The 24,966-nt window shown below is 35.2% G+C and overlaps 1 protein-coding gene across 3 annotated transcripts; it reads right to left on the bottom strand.

Moving 5' to 3' along the window:
- Nucleotides 1–53: 53 nt before the first annotated feature.
- LOC129256781 (protein KTI12 homolog) lies at nt 54–22,220 on the bottom strand. 3 transcript variants are annotated; one of them, XR_010293155.1, is made up of 10 exons: nt 17,241–17,367; nt 16,243–16,294; nt 14,898–14,950; nt 10,169–10,224; nt 9,486–9,565; nt 5,465–5,624; nt 4,733–4,795; nt 2,994–3,062; nt 681–1,833; nt 54–195 (listed from the first exon to the last, which is right to left on the bottom strand). XR_010293155.1 is itself a non-coding variant. In XM_064097629.1 (10 exons), exons 1-10 carry the CDS (start codon nt 22,035–22,037, stop codon nt 1,690–1,692), a joined length of 762 nt encoding a protein of 253 aa, XP_063953699.1. In that variant the 5' UTR covers nt 22,038–22,220; the 3' UTR covers nt 54–1,689. The 3 variants fall into 3 exon arrangements, 2 of the variants coding, with proteins under 2 accessions (XP_063953699.1, XP_054750919.2); XM_064097629.1 differs by lacking the exon at nt 17,241–17,367 and adding exons at nt 21,565–21,643; nt 22,032–22,220 and having other exon boundaries at nt 54–1,833; XM_054894944.2 differs by having other exon boundaries at nt 54–1,833; nt 17,241–17,587.
- Nucleotides 22,221–24,966: the final 2,746 nt, after the last annotated feature.

Raw genomic sequence — 24,966 nt, 5'->3', positions numbered from 1 at the left:
TCCATCTCTCTCGACATATCTCATGTGCATGCATTTATGAAAAACAACTATAATACTTTATTACTTCATGTATTTATACAAAAATGATAACATTTTAGATACAAGTAACATTATAAGCCGTTTGTACTCTAAGAATCACAGACCCAACATGACAAATCATTGTAAATTTCAGTCTCCTCTTGGAATGTGGTATAACTTAGATGATTCCTCATTCACGCACGAGTAAGAACAATTTGATAAAAGGAGATCAAAAAGTCACTTGGTGGGCGGTATCGAGTTTCAAAGAGAAAACAACAAGTCCAATGTCTGCTCTTTCATTAGATACTTCAAAGTCATAAATCAAAGAAAATGGTCAATAAATATTCAAGTGCGCCTCTCTTTGAAAAAAAAAGCATTTTATTAAAACAGAGAGTCGAGTAAGTCCGACTTCTAGCCTGTAAAACCTCTTCATTTTATAAAAATTATTGGAATTCATGCCTATTTCATATAAACAGATCTTTGTTATTTCTTGACCATTATCTGTGATTGAGAATCAAATCAAAGAGCAGATAATGAACTTTTCAAACATGTGATATTCCTTTTAAAACTCAGATACCCACCTGCCTTGTGACTTTTTGGTATCCTTTATTTAAATTGTTATTGCTCACTCATGTGTTAATTAGGAATCATCCAAGTTATACCAGATGAAAGAGAATAAAGCTTTACAATGATAGGTCATTTGTCTATTTGTTATGAAAAATCAGTTTCGTTTTTTTCTGGAACACACTGTATATTGTTAGCTAGGGGCCCGGATTCAATTCTCTTCAGAGTTTTTTGGCCTCCCCGAGTTTTCAAAAAGGAGTATAGGTCTGTGGAACCTTGATTATAGCTATATATGCTGCTGTTCTCTATTCCCATTTATTATAAAACATACATTCAGGAAACTCCACTTGTATTACGGCATATTGTTGAAGAAATCAAACTTGACCTTTCGGTCTTTAAAAACCCAAGAGACTACAAATGAGTGAAATTAACTCTCATTAGTACAAACAAGTGCTTTGAATGCATATTTGAAAAGGACAAGCCAGTTTCCCTGGTTACGGTTTGCACCTTTGCCTTGTGTGGTCAATAGAACTTGTAACTCTTGAACTGCTGATTGAGGTCCATATCATCATCTTAGGATACAATTAAACAGTCATGATTCGCTTTAGATTGTACAAAAAGATTCCGAGTATAAGGAACAAAACATATATTATAACATAGTGATATGGATCCTAATCATATAATTTGCCAAGAACCATCAAGTGTCAGGTCAGAAAATTTTTCTGAAAGGTATTAATGACTCTTGACTGGGCATGGTTTTGAGAGGATGGTCTATCAAGTATCCACATCACTGTTTTATATAATACACATCAAAATGCTCAGGCATTAAAGTATACAAACTGTTTACATTTGAAACAGTCCAAATGCCCTTGGTGTATTACAACTATTCTAAAGATCCCCATAGCATTTTATTATTACTAATACCCTCCATTAGCAAAGGTCTTTAAGCCAAGAAAAAATTATAAATAAAAGTTATTTGTGAAGGACTCGATTATCCTGATTATTAGCACATGAAGACGGGAGAAGCTCGTAGAGGCAGACTGAAGAATCCAGTACATTTCTCTCTCTCTCAAGAAGACATTGCAAATATGAGTTTAGCTCCCATCATCATTTAATACTGTTATTGATATACTGGACAAACATGTTTGCAAGCATTGAGATATCTTGTATAGGATGTAGCTTGGTGTAGGTAATAAATTGCCTTCTTATCCTCTGTAATTCAGCATTGTTGATAGATCTTGCAAGATGAACGTATATGATGGTTAAGGATAATAACATAGTAAGTGGTGCTGCTATCTATATAAGATCACTGTATCATTGATTCACTTCTATAATTTGTGCATTTCATATTACATGCACCACTAACATTCAAATGAGATACCTTGTGGGACAATCACACTTTTCCCAATACGTGTAAAGCATGCATTGCGAGTCAGAATTGAAAAAATTAAAGACATATTGAACTAGGATGAATGAGGAGTAATCAGCAGAATGTGAGATCTGAGAAAATCTTAGTGTTTAAATTAGGTTAGAATCACTTTGAAAGAAAAAAAACTGATTTATGCATGGTGTCGTACACTGGTTGACCAATCTCTAGTTTAACTGAATGAGTGAGATCAGTAAGGGTGCAACTCGGGCACATGCATTATGAAATGCATGAATCGTGCAAAAGAATTAGATTAATAATAAATACTCCACCCTAGAAATTGCCAACATATTCACAAACTGTCCCAAGAGGGCTCCAGCGGACAGAACAAAATATCATCTTATCAAGTTTAAAGCTTGACTTTTGTTTTATGTATATTTTAAGGTCTAATACAATGACTGAATTTGAATTTTATACCATGATAGTACAATAGGACACAAGTGAAATTGTTTAAGACTAAATATTTGTGACATTATATACACTCAGACCAATCGTAAGGTGTACGGTTGCCTTTAATAAAGGCGACCGTACACCATACAATTGGTCTGCGACTCAATTTTGGAATAAAACGTAGTAGAATTTGATGCTAATATTGAGACTTGGAATATCTTACTGCGTAATGTTCGAAATCATCGCACGAATACCTCTTTTCAAATCTGTGACTATGCTATCATCCTTCTTAGAATAAAAGCAAATTTAATATCTAGTCGTAATGACGTCATAGCAGTCGTACGATTGGCTACGATTTGAAACCAATTTGGCCTTTACTCCAAAATAAAGGCTTGCAATATTTCAAAATGGTTATATTAGTATTCTTTCAATTAATTTTAACCTCAAATAAAATTATATGTTCCATTCACATTTTCAGAAAATGAGCAAATGCGATTTGTTCTAAAATCGGATTGCGAACAGTTGTAAGGTGTGCGGTGGCCTTAAAAGTCTAGTTCAATATATTTATCAATCCACTTCAATTTAGAAAGGATATTTTGTCCTTGGCTCCTGGTATTGAAATGTCATCTCCTGGTATACTGGTCTTCTGTGCATTAATTAGAGTCTGTCAGAGAATATAATGAAATACATATTACACAGTGACAATATAAATCTTGCATCTTTATGCTACACCCTAGCTATTTCACTAGTGACACCATGTTGGCTCCATGATTAATTTCTTTCTGAGATATAGGGTTAGTGTTGCAATAGGGTTTTATGTTAGGTTTAGGATAGGGTTTAGTGTTAAACCCAGGGTTGAAGTTTGTCATTTGATTAGAGTGGAATTTAGAGCAGAGCGATTGTCCCCAGAGCAAATGTCATGGAACCACAACACTACCTTCTAACATACTGTCTATTCACAATCACAACTGAATCAACGTAGATATGCTTTGGAAGAAATACCACTTTATTGTCTGAGGAAATGACAAATTAGCAATTCAAAAAAAGAATCACAATTCCTTTGTCTGACCCCATTTATACTTCACTTCATGGAACTACTCAAGCCTGAATAAATAAAATGAAATACACCTTTTCATAAGAAGCATAAAATGGAGATAAAGCACAAAACAGAGATGAATCATTTAAGGAAGGCCCCGTAAACAGAAGGCAATATATTCATATATCGTTGCCAAAATAAGAAGAGTTGTCAGTTAATTCAGAGAGTAATGATACTTTTTATATAAGTTTGTATCAACACTAAGTTGTGTAAGTCAGATACAGTGGAGCTAAAAAGTTAGTGAACCCCACCAGAAAATGAACATATTTCAAGTTCTGCCATGTTTTATATATTTAATTGGGAAGTCAGGTAATAAAATATCACATTCAATAAAGTTTGTTTTGTCTGGGTTCGCCAAACATTGTAATGTTGTTGTCTCCATTCAACACTCAGTATGAAGAATTGCATTTTCTGGTGGGGTTCACTAACTTTTTAGCACCACTGTAGCTACATATCTATAATAATAGTGATGATATGGCACTAGTATATACATAGGTTGCCACTTCAATTATGGAACTGATCTGGTAGGACCATGCATAACATATAATACATGCATAATATTACCCCTCTCTGCTCTAAATGCTGTGTTCCTAGCTCAAAGACAAATTGTCTTTTTTTTTACAATTTCTTTCATATGACTTGGCTGAGAATGAAATGAAGGCAAGTGCTCTAAATGAGCTAATCTGACTTGATGGCTATAAATATTGCATTCTTAAATGGTCAACCCATCCCATACTTGAGATGTAGTTTTACTCCAAAAAGAAAGAAATAAAACAAATTATCAAGAAACTGCTAATTTCATTTAATACTGTTAAATCGTCAAATATACCCAGTTATAGCAGGTTTTAGATTAGATTTTTCACATGTGTTTTTTACAGTGTATTTCACAACCCATTATCTAATCATCCAATCCAATAGTCATTTGATGTTGAGCCTTGTCCTGTCTGTTAAAAAGCGGTGCACACACACTACTCCATGTTCGGGCCACTAAAACAATAATTCAACACCTCAGAATGATCAGCTTAGTCCATGTAACCATGCATTTAAACTCTGAAATTATTTTTCTTCATATTTATGAAATCTAAACTATATATTTATTCTTTTACATTCATCATACCTGTAATTTCACTGCACTTAAACTTTATATGCTTGATACACAAAGCATAAATATATTTGCAGGAAAAAAATGCAAGCAGTTTAAATTGAATTTCATGTTGAGTATTATTAGGAACCATTACCGTTACTGCTTCTTGCGTTCTCTTGTCTAGCTCATACAGAAAGTTAGTGGCTGAAAGTGGTTGCTGCAAAAGATTTAGAAAAAATGTAAAGATTGTTTAATAAGTAAAAATTAGAGGTCAAACCAAGCCCCACCCCCAATATGATTTAAATAAAAAGTGAAAAATTGAACTAGCACATTGAAACAAAATTATTCAAACTGAATGTAAGACAGGAATGTTACTGAAATCTGAAGTTGTGTTGAACTTAATAATTCAAAGTACTTACAAACAATAACAAGCTACAGTAACTGTCTTCATACTTTGGATACTGTCCATGAACAGTAAGTTGTTTGAATCATTCAGATTAATAGATCACATTCATCCAAACCACAAATTTAAGATGCAGTCCACAAGACCTAAAAGTATGATAACAATAGTCCAGCAAACCACACTGCTGCAAAGGACCTGAACTATGATAGCTATTCTTTATTGCGATAAAAGGAAGCTAATAAATAAATGTGATTTTGTGTAAAAGCGCAAAATATGTTTCAAATATGGCAGTGAATGGTGGTTAATCGACAATCTCTCCTAGCGGGATCAGTGTTTATCCACAAAATTTGGCAGAAGAAACCAATTTGTAAATATATGAGCAAATTAAAAATCTATTTTATCAATTTGGTTCTTTTAATCAAATATGGCAATATTATTCCATATATTCTTCATTCTACTCCCTGGTACTTTGACATTACTTACAGACACTGTTGACAGGTTAGGTGGAGGAGCTTTCCTGAGGAACAGAGCATCATATACTTCCTGACATGGCAGGTCATCATCTGGACCAACTGAAAACAAAGGAGAATCCCATCTGTTTTTGGAAATTGGAGCTTCAAATCTCATCACCAAACCATCAAATCTAAATACAAAAAGAGAGGTAATAAAACAACTTAATCCAGACAACAAAATTACATCACAAGTACAAGGAAGGGTTTTCCCCCTTTAATCTATCTTTACAAAAATTACCAGAACTGCTTACAAATTTCTGCCAACCTAAATTGATAATAAATTGGATACATTTGTCATGTACTAGTGTAACTTCAAATTTATATACTAGTAGTTCAGAGAAATTTGTTGATTGGGAATGCTCTAGATGTGTCTTGAAGTGGTTACTATTTTACGATATATCAATGTCATCCACTACTACCGTAGACTTATGTGAAAATTTAAATGAAGGGGTAAATATGACCAATGGTTTGAACTATAATCAATTGTTAAATACTAAGGGCATGAGATTTATTCAGTTGAATGTCGTCAGCAAACTCAAACACCTGGACGAAGTCAAATCAATACTGTACAGTAATAACATTGATATCTGTGCATTGAATGAAACAAGACTAGATGATGGCATTAGCAGTCATGAAATTAATATACCTAATTATACTGTAATACGCAGAGACAGGAATAGGAATGGAGGTGGTGTTACCACGTACATTTGCAATAATAAATATTGATCATCAGCAACTGTCTCACAATTCCATGGAATATCTTGAAGCCATTCTGATTTCTATTAATCTGAAAAATTCTAAACCATTGCTATCTTTAAATTGGTATCGGCCACCTAACTCGAAGAGTGATATCGTTTCAGCATATGACAATTTGTTAACTTTTATGAATGCTTTTAATTACTCTGAAGTCTTGATAGGTGATCTTAATTTTGATATAAGCAAACATCCATTAACGGGTGAGAGAAAGAAATACTTACAGATTAAATAACATACATGGTATGCATCAGATTAATACAGTTCATTATACAAGGGTAACAAATGAGACATCGACACTTGTCAATCATATGGTCAAAAATTGCCTTGATAAAGTAAATGCCTGTGGTGTAATTGATAATGGTTTAAGTGATCACTCGATGAGCTATTTATCATGGAAATCTTGTTAAAATGTCCAATCGAGTCCAAAATATGTAACATTTAGAAAATCTAATGGAAATGATACAGATATATTTACAGCAGACTTGAGAGCTCAAAATTGGAATGATGTTGAAGGTAGTGATAACATTGATATATCAGTTAACAAATGGGAAGAGCTTCTCTTAGAGGTTGTCAACAAACACATGCCTATGAAAACCAAGCGTGAGAGAAATAAACATTCCCCTTGGCTTAATGATTCAATATTTGAACTTATAAAATCTCTTGATAAAATGAAAGATAAGGCTAGGCACAAAAAACAGGATGTTTACTGGATAGAATATAGACGCTTAAAGGAGAATGAAACCCTTGAAACCAGCTGAATCCATATCAAAGAGAAAAATCAAAGAAACATATTGTTAAAAGTTTGAGGAAGATTGAATGAATAATAAGAAAGTTATGAGCATTTGAATATTGAGATCACTAATGCCATGTAGATCCTCCCATTGGCAATGCGACCAAGATCTGTGATGTCACACACGTACAACTCCCTCATTACTTTAGTACTTATTTCACTTATATTCTCACTTTTATAGAATCTATCACAAAGTGAGGTGTTCTCTTTACGTGAGAGGACAATTACAGAGGTTTCACAACATTATATCATTGATGAATCGTTTGTCATATGATTAGAATGATCAAAAAGAGATGTTTTGGGGTATATTTTCAGTGTCCAAAAGGGGAGAGTTGTTCATCTGTGATATCATAGATCTTGGTTGCATTGCCAATGGGAGGATCTCCATAGCATTAGTGATCTCGACATTCAAATGCTCATAACTCTTCTATTGCTAGTCCTATTTTACTCAAACTTTTGTTGATCTTATTCTTTGATTTTTCTGCTTTCACAAAAGCTAACTTGCTCCAAGAGTTTCATTCTCCTTTAAGAAATAAAGTCACATTAGAAAAAATAAAAAGAAGTATTTTTCTGCAAAATTAAGTGAATGTAAGGACCGAAACAAATCTTGGAAAATTTTGAAATCATTTGTACCAAATAGAAGCTCTACTCCACCTCTTATAAGTAATGCACATGATAATATCACTCTAGCAAATGATTTTAACAATCACTTTGCAAGTATTGCTGAAAAATTAAGGTCTGGTGCTGAAAACTTTAATGTTATAGAAACTTGTTGCAATGGAAATACCGGTACATTTCGTGAAACTTTTGTTCTATCGCCAGTGTCAGAAATCGATGTGTTGAAATTAATTTATTCTTAAAAAAATAAAAAATCTGTTGGCATTGATGGCATTAGTTCATTCATTTTGAAAGCAGCTGCTGCAGTAGTGCTTAGATCTTTGACATTTCTGATAAATAAATTCATTACAGAAGGTATAGTCCCTAAACGTTGGAAAATAGCCAAGATAATACCATTATTTAAAAAAGGTGACAAAACACAACCGGACAATTATAGACCAATTTCGCTACTGCCATGTGTCTCTAAACTTTTGGAAAAGGTAATTTAACAGCAAGCAATTCATTATCTTCATGCTAATAGTATATTAACAAAAGAACAATCAGGATTTAGATCAAGCACTTGACATGCACTGCACTGATTAAGGTTACAGATGAATGGCTCAGATATCTTGATAACAGAATGTACACTGGAACTGTTTTTGTAGACCTGCAAAAAGCATTCGACACTGTGGATCATAAGATCCTCTTGAATAAGCTTGAGAAGATTGGGATTACTGATATAGCACTTAACTGGTTTAAAAGTTACTTATCAGGTAGAGCAATTATCATATCAGTAAATGGGGGAGATGATAAAGTAGGTTTTGGTCTGATAAATTGTATTGTGGATGGGGGAGGTTAATTGATGCATTCAGTTATGCATATGTAATATTTTCCCCCCTTTTTTTTCAATACCAAATTTCCTTTGTATTGCAATATAAACTATTTTAATGTTTGTTTATGGACCCCATGGAAGAACAGAGTAATTATCTCAATGACTCTGAAATGGGCAATCCTTTCGATTATTTTATTTATTTTATCTATTCAACATATTTGCAATTCATTTTGTTTATTTCAATTGATGCTATTTATGTTATTATTTATTTTATATATATTTATGTATTGTATTTTTTTATAATCGGATTTTTTTTGTTTTTAATAATAACAAATTCCCCATGAGCATGTTGTATTCTATTAAAGACATCAATCAACTACTTATGTGGGATGTCTTAGAGTTGCATAGAAAGTGATGGTTGATGTGTGATATCATATTTCAATTGTACCCATCACACATGCCTCAAACATTGCTACAGTAAAAAAGATCAAAGACTGCTACAGTACTATTGTTTGCATTGTCACCACAGTAATATCAAAATTGATCTTATTTCTTGTTTACATGAAAAACAAAATGTATTGTAATGCTTTGTGTTCCATCACAAATTTAACCAAGAATGTAGACGTTAAGAATACAAATATATAATATATGCATGCATTATAAATCTGTAAATAATATAAATGAGAATTGGAAATTCAGTTTTTAATGATGCCATATACTAAATGGGTATGAATTTATTTTCAATTTCAACTTTAGTCATATGACTTGTAAACAGACCAAAGCTGTGCTTTTGCTATCAAACTATATACCCACAGTGTTGGTTCCAAAAAGATTGCCATTGGAACGATTTATCAAGCTAATCAATCCAAGCTAAATACATGACGATTCGAAGTATTTTTAAAAGAAAATTGTTACCAATCTCTATTTAATTGAAAAAAATAATATATCATGAGCTGGACTAAATGGATTATTCTTCTCATATCAAAATTATATGAATAATGGAATTGAAAATCTTACATTTCCTTTGTATATCTGTCATGATCCTCCCTTCCTGAATTCCATGTTTCTGCCAAATCAACAGGAGTATCACAGAAAATCTTTTTGTTTGTTTCAAGAAAGGAATAGGAAAGAGAAAACGAGAGTGGGAGTGACAGTAAAAAATGACAATAATATACACGAATATATGGAACAAGACAACTTCATTAACACTGGACCCCTCAGAAGAACAGCCTGTGGCTGAAGAGGGTCATCCAGCCCACGAGTGGAAAATAAATTTAAAAAATATGATATGTACATGTATTTAATCAAAATCAAATCGTACAAATTTATAGAAAATGTATGTGATAATTATATTTCAACCTCCCAGCCCCCCCCCCCCTGAAAAAAATAAAACAATCATCCTTTCTTTTAGAATAAAAAGTGCTTTAAAATCAACATGGTTGTTAATGCTAACCAAACAAGTGCAGACTTGTATGAAGTTAGTCTCCAGTTTATAAATGTGCAGTACCTTTTTAAAAATACCGGTACACAACAAACACATCAAAACAGTGAATTTAAACAATTCTATAATTCTTCCTAAATTCTCACATCGATCATTGTACTTTAGTTTCATTGGTTTATCAAAGTCTTGCATTTTGGGGGCATTACTACATATTACCCCAAAAATATCTAAATTTCTTACGCAATGAATCTATACTCACAACACAATGTGGAGTTTGAGATGATTTAACTGCACAATACAGCTCATATCTAAAACCTTGGGAAAAAAAAGAGAAAATATATTACTGGAACCTAAAAGTTACCTATTTAAAATGAAATCATTTCAAATGGAGAAACAACATCAATGACATTTCCACAAACACACAATCAATCACTGATATCACAAAGTGCCATGAGTCCCCATGTTTGCATCCAGTCAAATTCTATTTATTATAATTCTCGAGCCAAGGTCTGAAAATAATACAGCAGCATGTTTACCTATACAAATATTTTCAGACAGAAAAAAGGGAACCTTGGTATAATGCCCCAATCCACAGAACAAAGACCACTGCTTGCCTTGAAGACCACGGAAAGATGATAATTGGCAAGGTCAGTTCAGCAGTCTCCAAGATCATTTAAATTTGAGAACCTTGTGAAATGGCTCTGTAAAACTCCTGAAAGATCTCTATAAATAGACTACTTGTTGTCTTGCTGAAATTAGACCAGTCCTAAAGTGATATTTCAATGGTCTTTCATTAGTGTTTCACTGTTCTTTCTGAGATCTTTCATGCAAAAAATGTTTTTTGTCAATCTCTCCATGGACTTTCAATGAATGTTAAAGGATTTGTCATGAGTCTTTCAGTGATCTCCACAAATACTTTGATACTGTCAAAGAAACAGGAAAGTTGAAAGTTCATTGAGAAACCACTGAATGACTATTGTGAACCATTTCAAAAAAGTCATGGAGCTCATGAAGCCCTTTGAAAGATAGGTTCAGAGAAGACCTCCCACACCATCACTCATCACGTACATTCAAAGACAAAAGTATCATAAGCTTTCAGAGGACTTACAGTGGTCTTGCTATCTGAGGCATGAGAGTTCATGAAACCATTACTATTTGTACCACTGCTTCATATTTCTTGCCTAAGTGAGCGTACAACTGAAAAGAAATTGAGGATTTTGCTTCCCCCCTCTATTTTAATTCAGCCTTCAAGCAATCAGCCTAATTATGAGAGCTTAAAATCATTTCATGAACTCTGAAGGTATGTACTATTGTGAATAATCAAAGATTCTACAAAATGCAAAATAATATTGAGAGCTAGCTCAACATTTAAATTGGATCTCTTGCAATGACATCTTTAGATTGAAACCAATTATTTTCCAGACAACTTTATTGTCTCTGCAACTGGTGTACAAAAAAGGGGGGGGGGGGCTGGAGGCCATGCTCCCTCCCTTCCCCCCCAAAAAAAAATAAAATAAAATATGACGACCAACAAGAAAGAAAGAGGCCAAGTACAATGTTATCTTCTAAATATTGTTAAAATCTACCCCCAAACAATAGATTTTTATCTTCTTAACAACTTCAACACTATTGCTCACTCGCTTGGGACTTTTAAAGAATATTTTCATATATATGCCCAGTTGTGCCCCCCCAATTTTTTGGGATACTACACTTCTGTGATTGTTTCTAAAAGTACAGATATGTCCTTGTAACCCATGACCCAATAGATGATCTAATACATGTTAGATTAAATTTTATCAAATAATTATGGAACTGGAAGATATTCAACTTGAAAAAATATTTTTTTACATTGATACAGAATAAAAAATTTGAATAACTAAAATTCAATCTTTTATAAAATACATTCCATGTAAAAATCATACCAACCAATTACTCTAACAAGAGTGTCGCTAAGGCGAGCACATAATACGTCCACCTGTAACGTGGTAAATGGAGTTATTGGCCAAGCAAGCAGGGCCGTAGCTAGAGGGGGGGGGTATGGGGGGGTGTGACACCCCCCAACATTCATGGCAGTCGGCAAAATCATGTACCAGTTGGCAAAATGGAGGATAGGGGAGAAAAAGAAAGAGGGAAAGAAAGGAAGAGAAAAAAAGAAAGGAGAGAGGGGAGAGAGAGAAAGAAAGAAAGACAAAAAAAGGAAAGAAAAATAGAGGTATCAACTTCGAAGAAGGTTACGACTTATGGAGTAAAGACAACCAGTTGGCAAATCCAAGTCCATGTAGCCAGGCTTAGAGCCCTACTAGTCAGCAAAATACAAGGGACAAAACAGATGGAGCTATAATAACGCACGAAGTAAGCCCCCCGTCCTCCCCCAATATAAACAAGCGTGTGAGTTTGCAAATTATACCACAATTATTGACGATTTAACAAATACATTAGTTTTGTAAAATTAGAGGCAAGACAAAGTGATGTACAAGTACTGCCCCGTTTCAGAACTGAAAAGAACAGAACACAATTAAGACTTAAAAAACTGGTAACTCTGCAGTTGGCAAATTCATGAAGACAAGTGTACAACTTGTAGACTTGTCTACAAGTTTGCAGTTGGCAAAACACACAAGTTATTATTGTGTTATGTAGTGATATATGCTTTTTTCATGACTATATACTTAAAGTGATTGCCCCCTTTTAAGGCCTTAATATATAAAACATTTCCAGTCTGTGTTTACGTTCGCATTGGTGTGGACCGATATAGGTACCGGGCTGGTATTAAATCAACACCGGCGTTTTTCTGCAGTGCATGAATTCCTAGACAGTCCTTAAAAATGTCCCTTTTTCTGATCTAGCTATAACAAATTTTCAGCTCGCGCTTCGCGCTCGCATCACTTGATTAGTGAAATAGTAAATTTCTACAAACAAGCCATAGAATGCCCCTCTTCAGGTCTGAATTGCAGAAATTGTCAGCTTGCGCTTCTCGCCCGCAATATTTCATTATTAAAATACGTATCATGTTCATGATTACAATGACCTCAAAAAGTGCTTCATGTGCTTAGGTGTAATTATAACACAATCAGCAAGCGCTTGGCCCTTGCATTAGATGACTATGATGAGATACGTACGCACTTCATGAATTCCGAAAGATAGTCCTTAAAATGTCCCTTTTTAGGGTCAAGTTAAACAAAAAAAATCCGCTCGCGCTTCGCGCTCGCATTGTTTGTTTTGTGAGACAGGTACATATCATGATAATTACAAAACTTTGCTTATAATGTCCCTTTTTAGGACTGAATATCAAACATTTTTTAGCTCGCGCTTCGCGCTCGCATTATTTGATCACTAAGATACATATCCGTTTAATTGCACAGTCCTTAAAATGTCTCTATAAGGTCAGTATACCTGGCAATTGAGCGCGCTTCGCGCGCCCACTTAATGACTCAAAATTTTTGCTGGTCCCCCAAATGCCGCGACCCAAGGTACGCCACTGTTAGCAGTAGCACTCTTGAAATTTTAGTTGAGACATCTTGCACAGAAGGTCAATTAAAAATTAACAAATCTTTGATTTTGATATTATTAATGCATAGGGTATATTATTATACTGCAAGTTAGCAACTACGGCACACTAGCCTTTCTATTTTGATCCCGAAATGTTTATTTTTACAGTGCAAATATCTTTGTATATCTTTGTATAATTTACCTTAAAGTATTCACCAAATGCCACTAATTTTATTCTAAAAATTCAAAATCTTTTGGCATGTGATTATTGTAGGGGGGGCACATCCCCCATCAAACTCCCCCTGTGCTCACGTTGGCGCTGTCACGCCAAATTTAGTTGGCAAATTTAGCTGGTACACCCCCCCAACAAAATGCTTCTGGCTATGGCCCTGCAAGCAAGAAAAGTGGAAGGTGGCAACTTCACCTTTGACCTTCTGTCCTCAAAATCAATAGAATTCCTGCCTGGGATCTATGCTAGTATCATACACACCACATTATATGAATCTAGGTTAAGTTAAACTAAAGTTATCGCATTTACAAGGACTTTAGAAGGGTAAGATGAAAACATGTCACTGTGATCTTGACCTTTGACCTTTTGAACTCAAAATCAATAGAATTCCTGGGATCTATGCTAGTATTATACACACGAAATTATATGAGCCTAGGTTACGTTAAACTAGTTATCCTGTTAACAAGGACTTCAGAAGGATAAGATGAAAACATGTCACTGTGATCTTGACCTTTTGACCTCAAAATCAATAGGCTTTCTGGGATCCATGCTAGTAGCATACACACCAAATAATATGAGCCTAGATTAAGTTAAACTAAAGTTATCGCATTTACAAGGACTTCTGAAGGGTAAAATGAAAACATGTCACTGTGATCTTGACCTTTGACCTTTTGACCTTAAAACCAATAGGCTTCCTGGGATCCATTCCAGTATCATCCACACCACATTATATGAGCCTAGGTTAAGTTAAACTGAAATTATCGCGTTTACAAAGACTTTAGAAGGGTAAGATGAAAACATGTCGCTGTGATCTTGACCTTTGACCTATGACCTCAAAATCAATAGGCTTCCTGGGATCCAGGCTAGTATCATACACACCAAATAAAATGAGCCTAGGTTAAGTTAAACTGAAGTTATTACGTTAACAAAGACTTCAGAAGGGTAAGATGAAAACATGTCAGTGTGACCTTGACCTTTGACCTTTTGACCTCAAAATCAATATGCTCTCTGGGATCTATGCTAGTATTATACACACCAAATAATATGAGCCTAGATTCAGTTAAACTGAAGTTATCGCGTTTACAATGAAAAGTTAACGGATGGACGGACACCGAGCGTGATACCATAATACGTCCCGTCCTAAGGGCGGGCGTGTAAAAACAATGAGAAATCAAAATGCATAGAGCCACCAATTTGTAAAGCACAATAAGATTGTAAAAGCAGTGATGTTGACCAATACATGTATGCATGGGTTATCATATCATAAACTTACCTTTGATGTAATTCAGTGAGTCTAAAATAATAACATCATCTTTAGAAAGGAGTCTGAAAGAAAGAAATATTGTGAAAAGTATGTAACATCATGCACATGTATGTACAAATATACTCTACGGTATAAAAAATGGTCATAAGATTTAAGTTATATCTTGCCCCAGCATGGAAATATTTTCAGAAACAAAATTTATAACAATGTACACATATGCAATTATTGCCCTGTGACTATTGCTATTCATAAATATACTTTGAGAAAGTATACAGATTTGATAATTATTTACAAGATTCATGTAACATAAATTTTCCAAATTGGAGTAAATTTTTTCTGTGATTACAAAAAATCCTGAGTCAGTGAACTCAGATTACCTATCATTTTGTCATGATTAAGTGTTATTCATTTCAATAGATACAATATCACTTTTCAAGTTTCACTGGAATTGGGATATGCGATATAATTTGTTGAAAGAACCTAAAGCATACAGTTTGGATGGCACCACAGCAATGCTACGATTACATTAAAAATTGTATAATTTTTTTCAAAGGATGTATATCATGATGAAAGGAAATGTCCTATTCTTGGTTATGAATTCATTATAAAGATCACTGAAATAAGAATGAACATGTAATAAAAACATGCATTGCTCTTGCCAGAATTAATAATACTCCTAGCATTTTTCCTTATCCAAGCAATGTATATGAAACAAAATATTGAGCTAAAACTTCTTCTTCTCCTTCCTTCTTCTGTTTCTTTTTCTTCTACTTCTACTTCTACTTCTACTTCTACTTCTACTTCTACTTCTACTTCTACTACTACTACTACTACTACTACTGCTATTTTACTACTACACTCTAAAAAATGAAAAGGTGGAAAGGGGTAAATCATCCTTCAAAAGGGCAGGGGAGTGACAGGGTTGAAAACGCTGGAACTCCTCGGTCCTTTTCCAAACTTTTTGCCTTTGTGTTTTAGAATGTACTGCTACTCCTGCTGCTATATACAACAACAACTACTACTACATGTACCTCCACCACCACCACCACCACTACTACTACTGTACTTGACCTTCCCCACAATCACCACGACCTATTACTGCTGCTATTGCACTACTACCACTACCACCATGATCACCACCACCACCACAAATACTAACTACTAGGCTACTACTTTCATCACTCCTACTCACTACTTTATGACCGAACTACATCTGCTCATTGATAATGGGGGGCTTTTATTTCTAATGGCTTCCTCACCTACTAGTAAATTATCACATTTATTAGAATATAGACCAGTAGATTAGACAACTGCTCATATAACCTTAGACTTTGTACCTAACAATGAGCTTTACCTTTGAGCTGATGACTTAAGCTTTCCTCTGGCTTCCTTTTCTTTCTTGGAATCTATGAATGCAATGAAAAACAAAAACAAAAATTTATGACAAGAATGGATAGTAATGAACATTATGAAAAACTTTTAACTTTCATCATATTCACCACACTGTTATTTCTAATTTCCATTATTTATCTCAACTAAACCAATAAATTCAGAGGGCAAAACATACACAGACAGGGACAGAAAGAAAAAAATCACAACTTTTATTCAGGCTTTACTATGTATTTACAATTCATAGTGCATAAATACTTTCTTATGATCAAGATGATGCAAAAATAGACATTTTAATTTCCCAGCTCCTGTACCAGACCCTTTCGTAATCTGATCATATAGATCTACTGTACATGTAATTTACATGGTTTGCAATAGATTCCTAGAGCACTGAGTCTGACAGGGAACATGTGAATAACCTGTGATTGCATTATGTATGTGGCATGTTTGCATCAACAGATAGATTCATCATATTCATGCATGATATTATGATCAGGTCGCTCCTAACTGAGAACATTGCTAGATGATCCAAGGGATTTTTCTCCTGAGCAGTTCAAATGACTGAATCACAGAATAGTGATCAAACCCAATTGGCATGTGTGCATGCCGATAACATTATGCATAATTCCATGCGTAGGTAATAAAAAAAGGCCTTCTTTGATTTGAACTGTTTTTTTTTGTGGGCCCTCTACTGTATTGGTGGAAAGAAAAGTTGGTCTGAATTGTCACAAAACAATCTCTTTTTAATTTAGAAAAAATAAAAGAATTCAATAGACTAGACCTATGTTACAAAATGACAGTTTAAAAAATAAGAAGCATGTATCCCCAGGCCAAGAACAAGGAAAATAAGCCGAACATTGCCATCTTTATTTCATCACACAGGGGGTCCTAACAGATGATAGGTAATATCATTACCTTCATTCAATGAGAGGGAAAGATCAGACAAGAAAAGGCATGACTAACTTGTTCTTCTTCTTCCTCCACTTGCTTCTGAGATCAGCACAAAGGTCATGCAGGGATATAATATAGTGGTCAGTCAGAGAAGGAGGTGTGTTCAGCAGGGAGTACTAGGACTGGAGTGAAGAAAACCTTGACATAAGGAATTTCAGTAAGAAGTGGAGGGAAAGTGTTGTAAATGACTGCAGGCACTTATTCAATGAACAAGGTTATGATATAACCTTGTTCTCTGTTACTCCACCCTCTGTGATGAAATAAGTTTGGAAATGTTTGACTTATACCCTGTTTAGATCTACCTCTCTCTGGTGTCACGCTAGACAATCGTCTAGAACGAACACAGCATGAAATTCCATATCAAAACATGAAGTGAACGTTGGGGGCCCGTCTAGATCATCTCGCGAATTGCGTTGTCATGGCAAAAATGTCAATCAAGGGGGAAAGTGAACCACAGTGACAGAATATCCGATTTCACAATCAAAACACAAACTTTCACTACCAAACTTTGTAACTTTCAATCACATTCACAATCACACATGCTAGCCCAGTCCAGCGAATCACTTGCTTTGAAAACGTCCTTGCGAAAAAATATAATCAACACACCAATACAAAATAGATATAGGCCTATATATTTATATATAATGTAACACAAGTTTTAGTATACATTTTAAAAGTCATAAGTGTCATATTATATTATTTTTGTCAATATATGTTTGGCAAATCGGCCTCATTGTTTAAACGATGACTAGCACGTACATATATACGAGAGAAGCGCGCGCTCCGATGAAGGACTTCCGTTTTCTATGCTGCGTTCACGCCGAGACCGTTTAGATCTACAGTCCAACAGTGGATCACGCCGCGTGATGCTGCGATTGTGCTAGACTGTCTAGAGTGAATTTCCTCTCGCGATTCCCTCAGATTCGTGCTTTGTGCTAGACCATTTAGATCTAACGACTCGTCTAGGACGACCCGCAGTAGCCTCCGAGAGCACTCTAGATTTTTGGTAGATCTAAACGGGTATTATTTTCTCCTGTTCTTGGGGACAAATGCTTAATTTTTTACACTATCTATTTCCACTACAACTATTCTTCATATAACTTGGCTCTTAAGTAAATTCTTTTAATTATTTTTTCTAAATAAAAAATAGAGATTATTGAATGACAATTTTCTTGCAATTTTACTTTCCACTAATAGAGGGCCTACTCGCCTTTTCTTTACTCACTGACTTTTAAATTTGAAGTAATTAACTAGAATTTTAATTCGTCATGAGGACGAATTAGGTGATCTGTCTCTGATTCTCTTGATCATGAATATGATCACCATGTTAATTCAGATCAATATGATAATCATGATGAAAACCAAACTGTTATTCCGAAAAGAATATGTTGATAACTCTTGAAATTCGGGAAATGAGGTGAAGCGGGGGGTTAGTTATATGATGAAATGGTAATGAGCCAATCTCCACTTACCAACTTTATGCGTGTAGAGACATCCGACAGACAATCATCCAATATATTCAAAGCGTTTCAATTATTGCATGATCCCAATATTTGACACAATATACGCAAAATCACACAGATATTATCACAAAACTAATTTGGCTAGCACAAACAGTATTTTTTATTTTTCTCTTGGTGAAATGACAGAGAAAAGGGGTAGTACGGACTTGAATATGAGATGAAGTGGAAGACACAATGTATGAAGTTTGCTTCAGGTGAGATGATACCAGCCCACAAAAGTAGTAATTTTAAGACGTTCTCAAAACACGTGTTTCCTAGAGTAGAAAACTTTGAGAATGTGGTTGACGTTTTCATCTGTCTTGTAATGGAGAAGAGATAGGGGTGAAACATAGGTGCCAATTCAGAGAATTTATAGTGAGTCTTAGGTCAAAGGTGAGTGTGATGTGAAAGAACATTGCTGACCACTTTTTGACATGTTTATTGCCATGGGAGTGGAAGTAACTGGTATACATTAAGGGTGATGTCCTCTTGAACTTAATGCTGAGTAATAGAAGGCAAAGTAGAGAAATGAAGAAGGATGAAATTTGTAAAATACTACATAGGTAATAGTACACATATACATGTATGTTATATGAAAAAGGGGGATTTTAATATCTTTATTGTGCAATATTTTAACTTCTATGCCTTGTAATGGTCATAAAGGACCATGTGTGAAATGTTGAAAAGAAAGAAAAAACTCTCATGTTCACCCTTGGGCTAGAACTCGTGCACCCATGACCGCTTGAGACCCATAAAGGGTTACAGTTCATGTATTTCACATAGACTTAACATGTAAGGAAAATACGAGAATCTCAACCTCAATATTGCAAGTGAAATACGGGCATAATTCCGGCATCTGATTGAAAAAAAAAGGCTACATAACGATAACTTAGAATCTCAGCTACAACACGAAACACACAGTCACGAAATAGAGGAATGTGGCCCGGGGGAATGTAGAATCCAGTTTTGAGAAAAAGTAATATCCCATAGAGATTGCACACAAAATGAGCGAAAATGACATGCCCCTATAAATTGCCATTTTTCAGAATGATTCGGTTATTTAAATGAAAAGAAAGGGAGCAATTCAGAAAGAATATGACCTCAGCTACAACATATCAAACATTGGGCGAAAATTGACAAATATTTATGCACTTATATATATTATGATGACGGTGTAGGTCATACACATATGGTACATGTTATATTAATCTCTTTTATTGTGTGAATATTTTAACTTATATACCCCCATTACGGCCAAGTTCATTGACCTGTGACCTTGGTCATGTGACATGAAATGCACACAGGATGTTCAGTGATATTTGATTACTCTTATGTCCAAGTTTTATTGAACTAGACCAATATACTTTCAAAGTTATGATGGTAATTTAACAAATACCCCCAATTTGGCCAAAGTTCATTGACCCTAAATGACTGTTGACCTTAATCATGTGACCTGAAACTTGCACAGGATGTTCAGTGATACTTGATTACTATTATGTCCAAGTTTCATGAATCAGATCCATAAACTTTCAAAGTTATGATAGTAATTCAACAGATATCCCCCAATTTGGCCAAAGTTCATTGACCCCAAATGACCTTTGACCTTGGTAATGTGACATGAAACTCATGCAGGATGTTCAGTAATACTTGATTAACCTTATGTCCAAGTTTCATGAACTAGGTCTATATATTTTCTAAGTTATGATGACATTTCAAAAACTTAACCTTCGGTTAAGATTTTGATGTTGATTCCCCCAACATGGTCTAAGTTCATTGACCCTAAATGACCTTTGACCTTGGTCATGTGACATGAAACTCAGGCAGGATGTTCAGTAATACTTGATTAACCTTATGGCCAAGTTTCATGAACTAGGTCCATATACTTTCTTAGTTATGCTGTCATTTCAAAAACTTAACCTTCGGTTAAGATTTGGTGTTGACGCCACCGCCGTCGGAAAAGCGGCGCCTTTAGTCTCACTCTGCTATGCAGGTGAGACAAAAATGGCAATCCTATGTTGTATAGCGCCGTTACGCGCGAGAATGCCTGCGTTACCGTGCGCACGCGCAAATTTTTGAAATGCTTAAAATGACCTGATTCATACTCTACTTTGGTCAAAAAGTGATTTTGAGCATTTTAAAATTTTAACAGTCGCGTACGCGCACGTCATGACCTTTACATGACCTTTGATGACATGAACGGTTGATCCTTGACCTGAAGTTAATGTGATGTAAATATTGTTAATTTTTGATAATTGATAATGAAGATATGATTGATAATGTGATTTTACAAAATGGCGTCTAGATGACGTCATGATGACCTTTTGACCTTGAACTTGTTTTACACACATCACATGATAAGTCCCCATATCTGATGATATTTTGAAGAAAATTGATGATGTAGATTTGGAGATTTTGTGCTAACAAGAAAAGGGTGGAAAAATAAAAATAAATAATAAATAAAGAAAGAAAGAAATAAAAAGAAAATTCGTACAAAATTAATAGTTCATCTGTCGATTGACAGATCACCTAATTATCCCTATATAACAGTAATCTACTTTTTCCCCGGTGCATGATATACTCATTCGTAGCCTACATACACTTCAGCTATACCGTTTTTTCTCAAAAGCAGACAAACTTTATGATGAATCTGGTTTAATCATTAATTTTATGTTTTCATAGTTTACTAGAATATTAATTTGTTATTGGACAGTTCTATCTAAAAATATATGTTGTTGTAGTTACATATTTCACTGTTTATGTATAATATATTATGTCTTTTACTCTGTAAATCTTTCTCAATTCAGCCACTGTCTGCAACGAAATGATAATAAAACCTTCAATTAAATTCTCCGCCGAGACTTCGTCTGGCTCCACAGTATCCCCTCTGTCATTAGACCGATGACGGCCATTAAGCTAGAAATGGTAGAGGTTCGACTGACGCTTACATGCAATTGCAGCGTCTATGGAGAAAGGATGCACTAGCGCACCCTCCTCGATTACTGCGTAATTCCAATTTATGATGGGCGACAAGAGCACAATAATAAAGAGAAAATAATAGTGAATATACTAAGCTTACCATCTTTACAAAATATAAGCTAGAAAATACAAAATTCTTATGACAAACATTCAGGATCAGGTTCTCCTTTGATCGTTCGCCATCATGTTTGTAATACAGCTGAGCATACAGACGCACCAGCCAATCACGTTTGTACGCTCAGCTGTATACAAACATAAATGACAGCGAATGATCTAAGAAGAACCTGGCTGATCCTTCATGTTTGTCATAAAAATCAGTATTTACCATCATATATTCCGGAAAGGTGGTAAGCTGATATTCAATATTATTTGCTCTTTAATATTGCGCCCCTTTTTGCCCATCGAAAGGGGGAATTAAGCAGAAATTGAGAAGGGTGAGCTAGTGCACCCTTTCCTCCATAGTAGAGCACCGGCCGAAGCTCCACCATTACAAGCCCGATGGAAGACATCCATCTGTGTAGGAGGAAGACGAAAAAAAATCAGAAAATGTTAAAAGAAAACTCTTCCGAAACAACAGATATATCAGTCTAAGTTAGATTATAATTTATACTACTATTTATTATAAATTGCAACTGTATGGAAAATATTTTGGTTACAAAAGTGATATTTTAATGATTTTCGTTAATGTATGTTTTATACTGCATGTAGTAATGTGTGTTGCATGTAGTAGATTCCCCACAGGTTGGGTGGTTGCAGTGAACACGTCCCGGGGGAGTCACTTCCATTGACGAGTGGATACCATGCGTGACCAAAAAAAAACATGTAAAAAGGATATCTTTTTCAAGATAGGGCAGGTTACATACGTAACTCAATAAGGGTGTCAAAAATACTAAAATGATGAAAAAAGGGTATATATTTCGCTAGGAAAACTATGTGTTTACGGTCCAATCTGAGAAGGTATAAAAATACTGAAATGTACTTTTTGCCCCAACACTACGTGTTTAGGGTCCGATTTGAGTGAGGTACGTGGGGTGGTACTAAACCCAATGAAAGTAAAGGTAAAGCTGACGTCCGTGACATAACAATTAAGATATCGTTATACTTGTTAAGGGGGTTCAATTCAGGGAATGTCTTGTCAAGCAAGAGTACCGTTTTGTTTCCAATACTTGTTAAGGGTAGGGTTTCACACGCCAATACTTGTTAAGGGGTGCATTTTCAGAACATAGAAAATACTTGTTTAGGGTGCTTTTCAAAACATGGCATGGTCACGCATGGTATCCACTCGTCAATGGAAGTGGCATCCCGGGGAACAAGTGTCTGCAGGGAGGTCTTGGTTTGGGAGCACTCAAGGTTCCAACTCGGGCGTAGTGCACAGGAAAGTACAAGGCACAACACCCGCAAAACTTCCATGGAATTTTTTAATATTCAAACACTAGATCATAAATTGGTAATTACATCACTTTTTTCTATAAGACTTACCTAACGATATGAAGCCACACTTTCCCTCTTCTTTGTCTTTCTATAAAAATGATGATATAAATTACTCTTGATGCCGAAGAACTCACACATCCGGATTTTTTGCGTATATATGTATAGAGCTGCGAGAGGGCGCGCAATATTATTTATATGCTTGCTTGTATCTCTAGCTTGCATTGCTGTTTGCGTTCTAGGCGCTCAGCATATTTTTCCTCTTATTGTCTTTTTTTAGCTGTCAAAAGATGGCGTACTTCACGTCTTCACCTATAAGTTTTTACATGAGATGCAACCCATTGATTTTTTTGTATAATTTCCTATTATGCGCCGACGACTTGAATCAAGACTGTAAGATTGGAAAAACTGGGCGTTGTGGCGTGCACATCTAGTCTAAGTCTAATCCCACTCAAAGGTTCATTACATGCCGCCATGCACAGGAAAATCAAGGCACGATGCATGCAACTCTCTCTCTAGTCCAGTCATTTTAACTTTTCACTTGGAACAAATTGCAACAGAATTTATTCCAATGCAGAACATTTCTTTGAGGTCCATAGAAGACTATACTAAAAGTCCCAGAAAATCCGAATAGGAGAAAGTGTTCTAATTTGCATAAACATAATGATTAGTTTGGGTCATATTCGCTCATTTAGTTTAAGTAGCAGATGACGCCAGTGTATATTATGTACTCAGACCCGATTGCAAATTATATCAATTCCGGACTCGATACTAAGTACATTGGCCTTCTCAAACTATAGCTATATATCATAAATATCAGTAAGCAAAGAATTATACTACAAGAACACTGTTACTATTAACATTAAATGCATAAATTCGATTAAGTTTGGACTGTAATAATTGTTTAACATGAAAGGGTCTAGGCACGGAAACTATCATATGCTAGTCACATAATGTTGTACACCAAATAATGACATTTTCTGCCTGCTCGATCTCTGAGTTCAAAAGAACAAGGCAAACGCCAAGCGTTGTCTCGCCTGCATATTGCAGTCATGAAGAGACTGCATGTCAAAACTACATGTATGCTATATGACTTAGATGGACCTCTGTTACGAGTTTGGCAATCCCACCTCGAAGCTATAGAAAGTAATTGTGTGTACAACACAGCAGTGCCAGTCATGGAAAGTTCATTGACCTTTGACCTTAATCAAATTCAACTCACATTTGAACTTGACCTGCACCTTCAAAAGATGGACCTCTTGTATGAATTTGGCAATCCTAACTTGAAGATATAGAAAGTTATCGTGTGTACAGCACAGCACAGTGCCAGTCATGGAAAGTTCATTGACCTTTGACCTTATTCAAATTCGGCTCACATTTGAACTTGGCCTGCACCTTCAAGAGATGGACCTCTTGAATGAATTTGGCGATCTCACCTCGAAGCTATAGAAAGTTATTGTGTGTACAACACAGCACAGTGCCAGTCATGGAAAGTTCATTGACCTTTGACCTTATTCAAATTCGACTCATATTCGAACTTGACCTGTGCCTTCAGGAGATGGACCTCTGGTATGAATTTGGTGATCCCACCTAGAAGATATAGAAAGTTATTATGTGTACAACACAGCACAGTGCCAGTCATGGAAAGTTCATTGACCTTATTCAAATTCGACTCATATTCGAACTTGACCTGTGCCTTCAGGAGATGGACCTCTGGTATGAATTTGGTGATCCCACCTTGAAGATATAGAAAGTTATTATGTGTACAACACAGCACAGTGCCAGTCATGGAAAGTTCATTGACCTTTGACCTTTTTCCAATTTGACTCATA

The sequence above is a fragment of the Lytechinus pictus genome, chromosome 3 (assembly GCF_037042905.1).
Source record: "Lytechinus pictus isolate F3 Inbred chromosome 3, Lp3.0, whole genome shotgun sequence".
NCBI lineage: Eukaryota > Metazoa > Echinodermata > Echinoidea > Temnopleuroida > Toxopneustidae > Lytechinus > Lytechinus pictus.
This window is presented reverse-complemented; position numbering and strand designations above follow the sequence as displayed.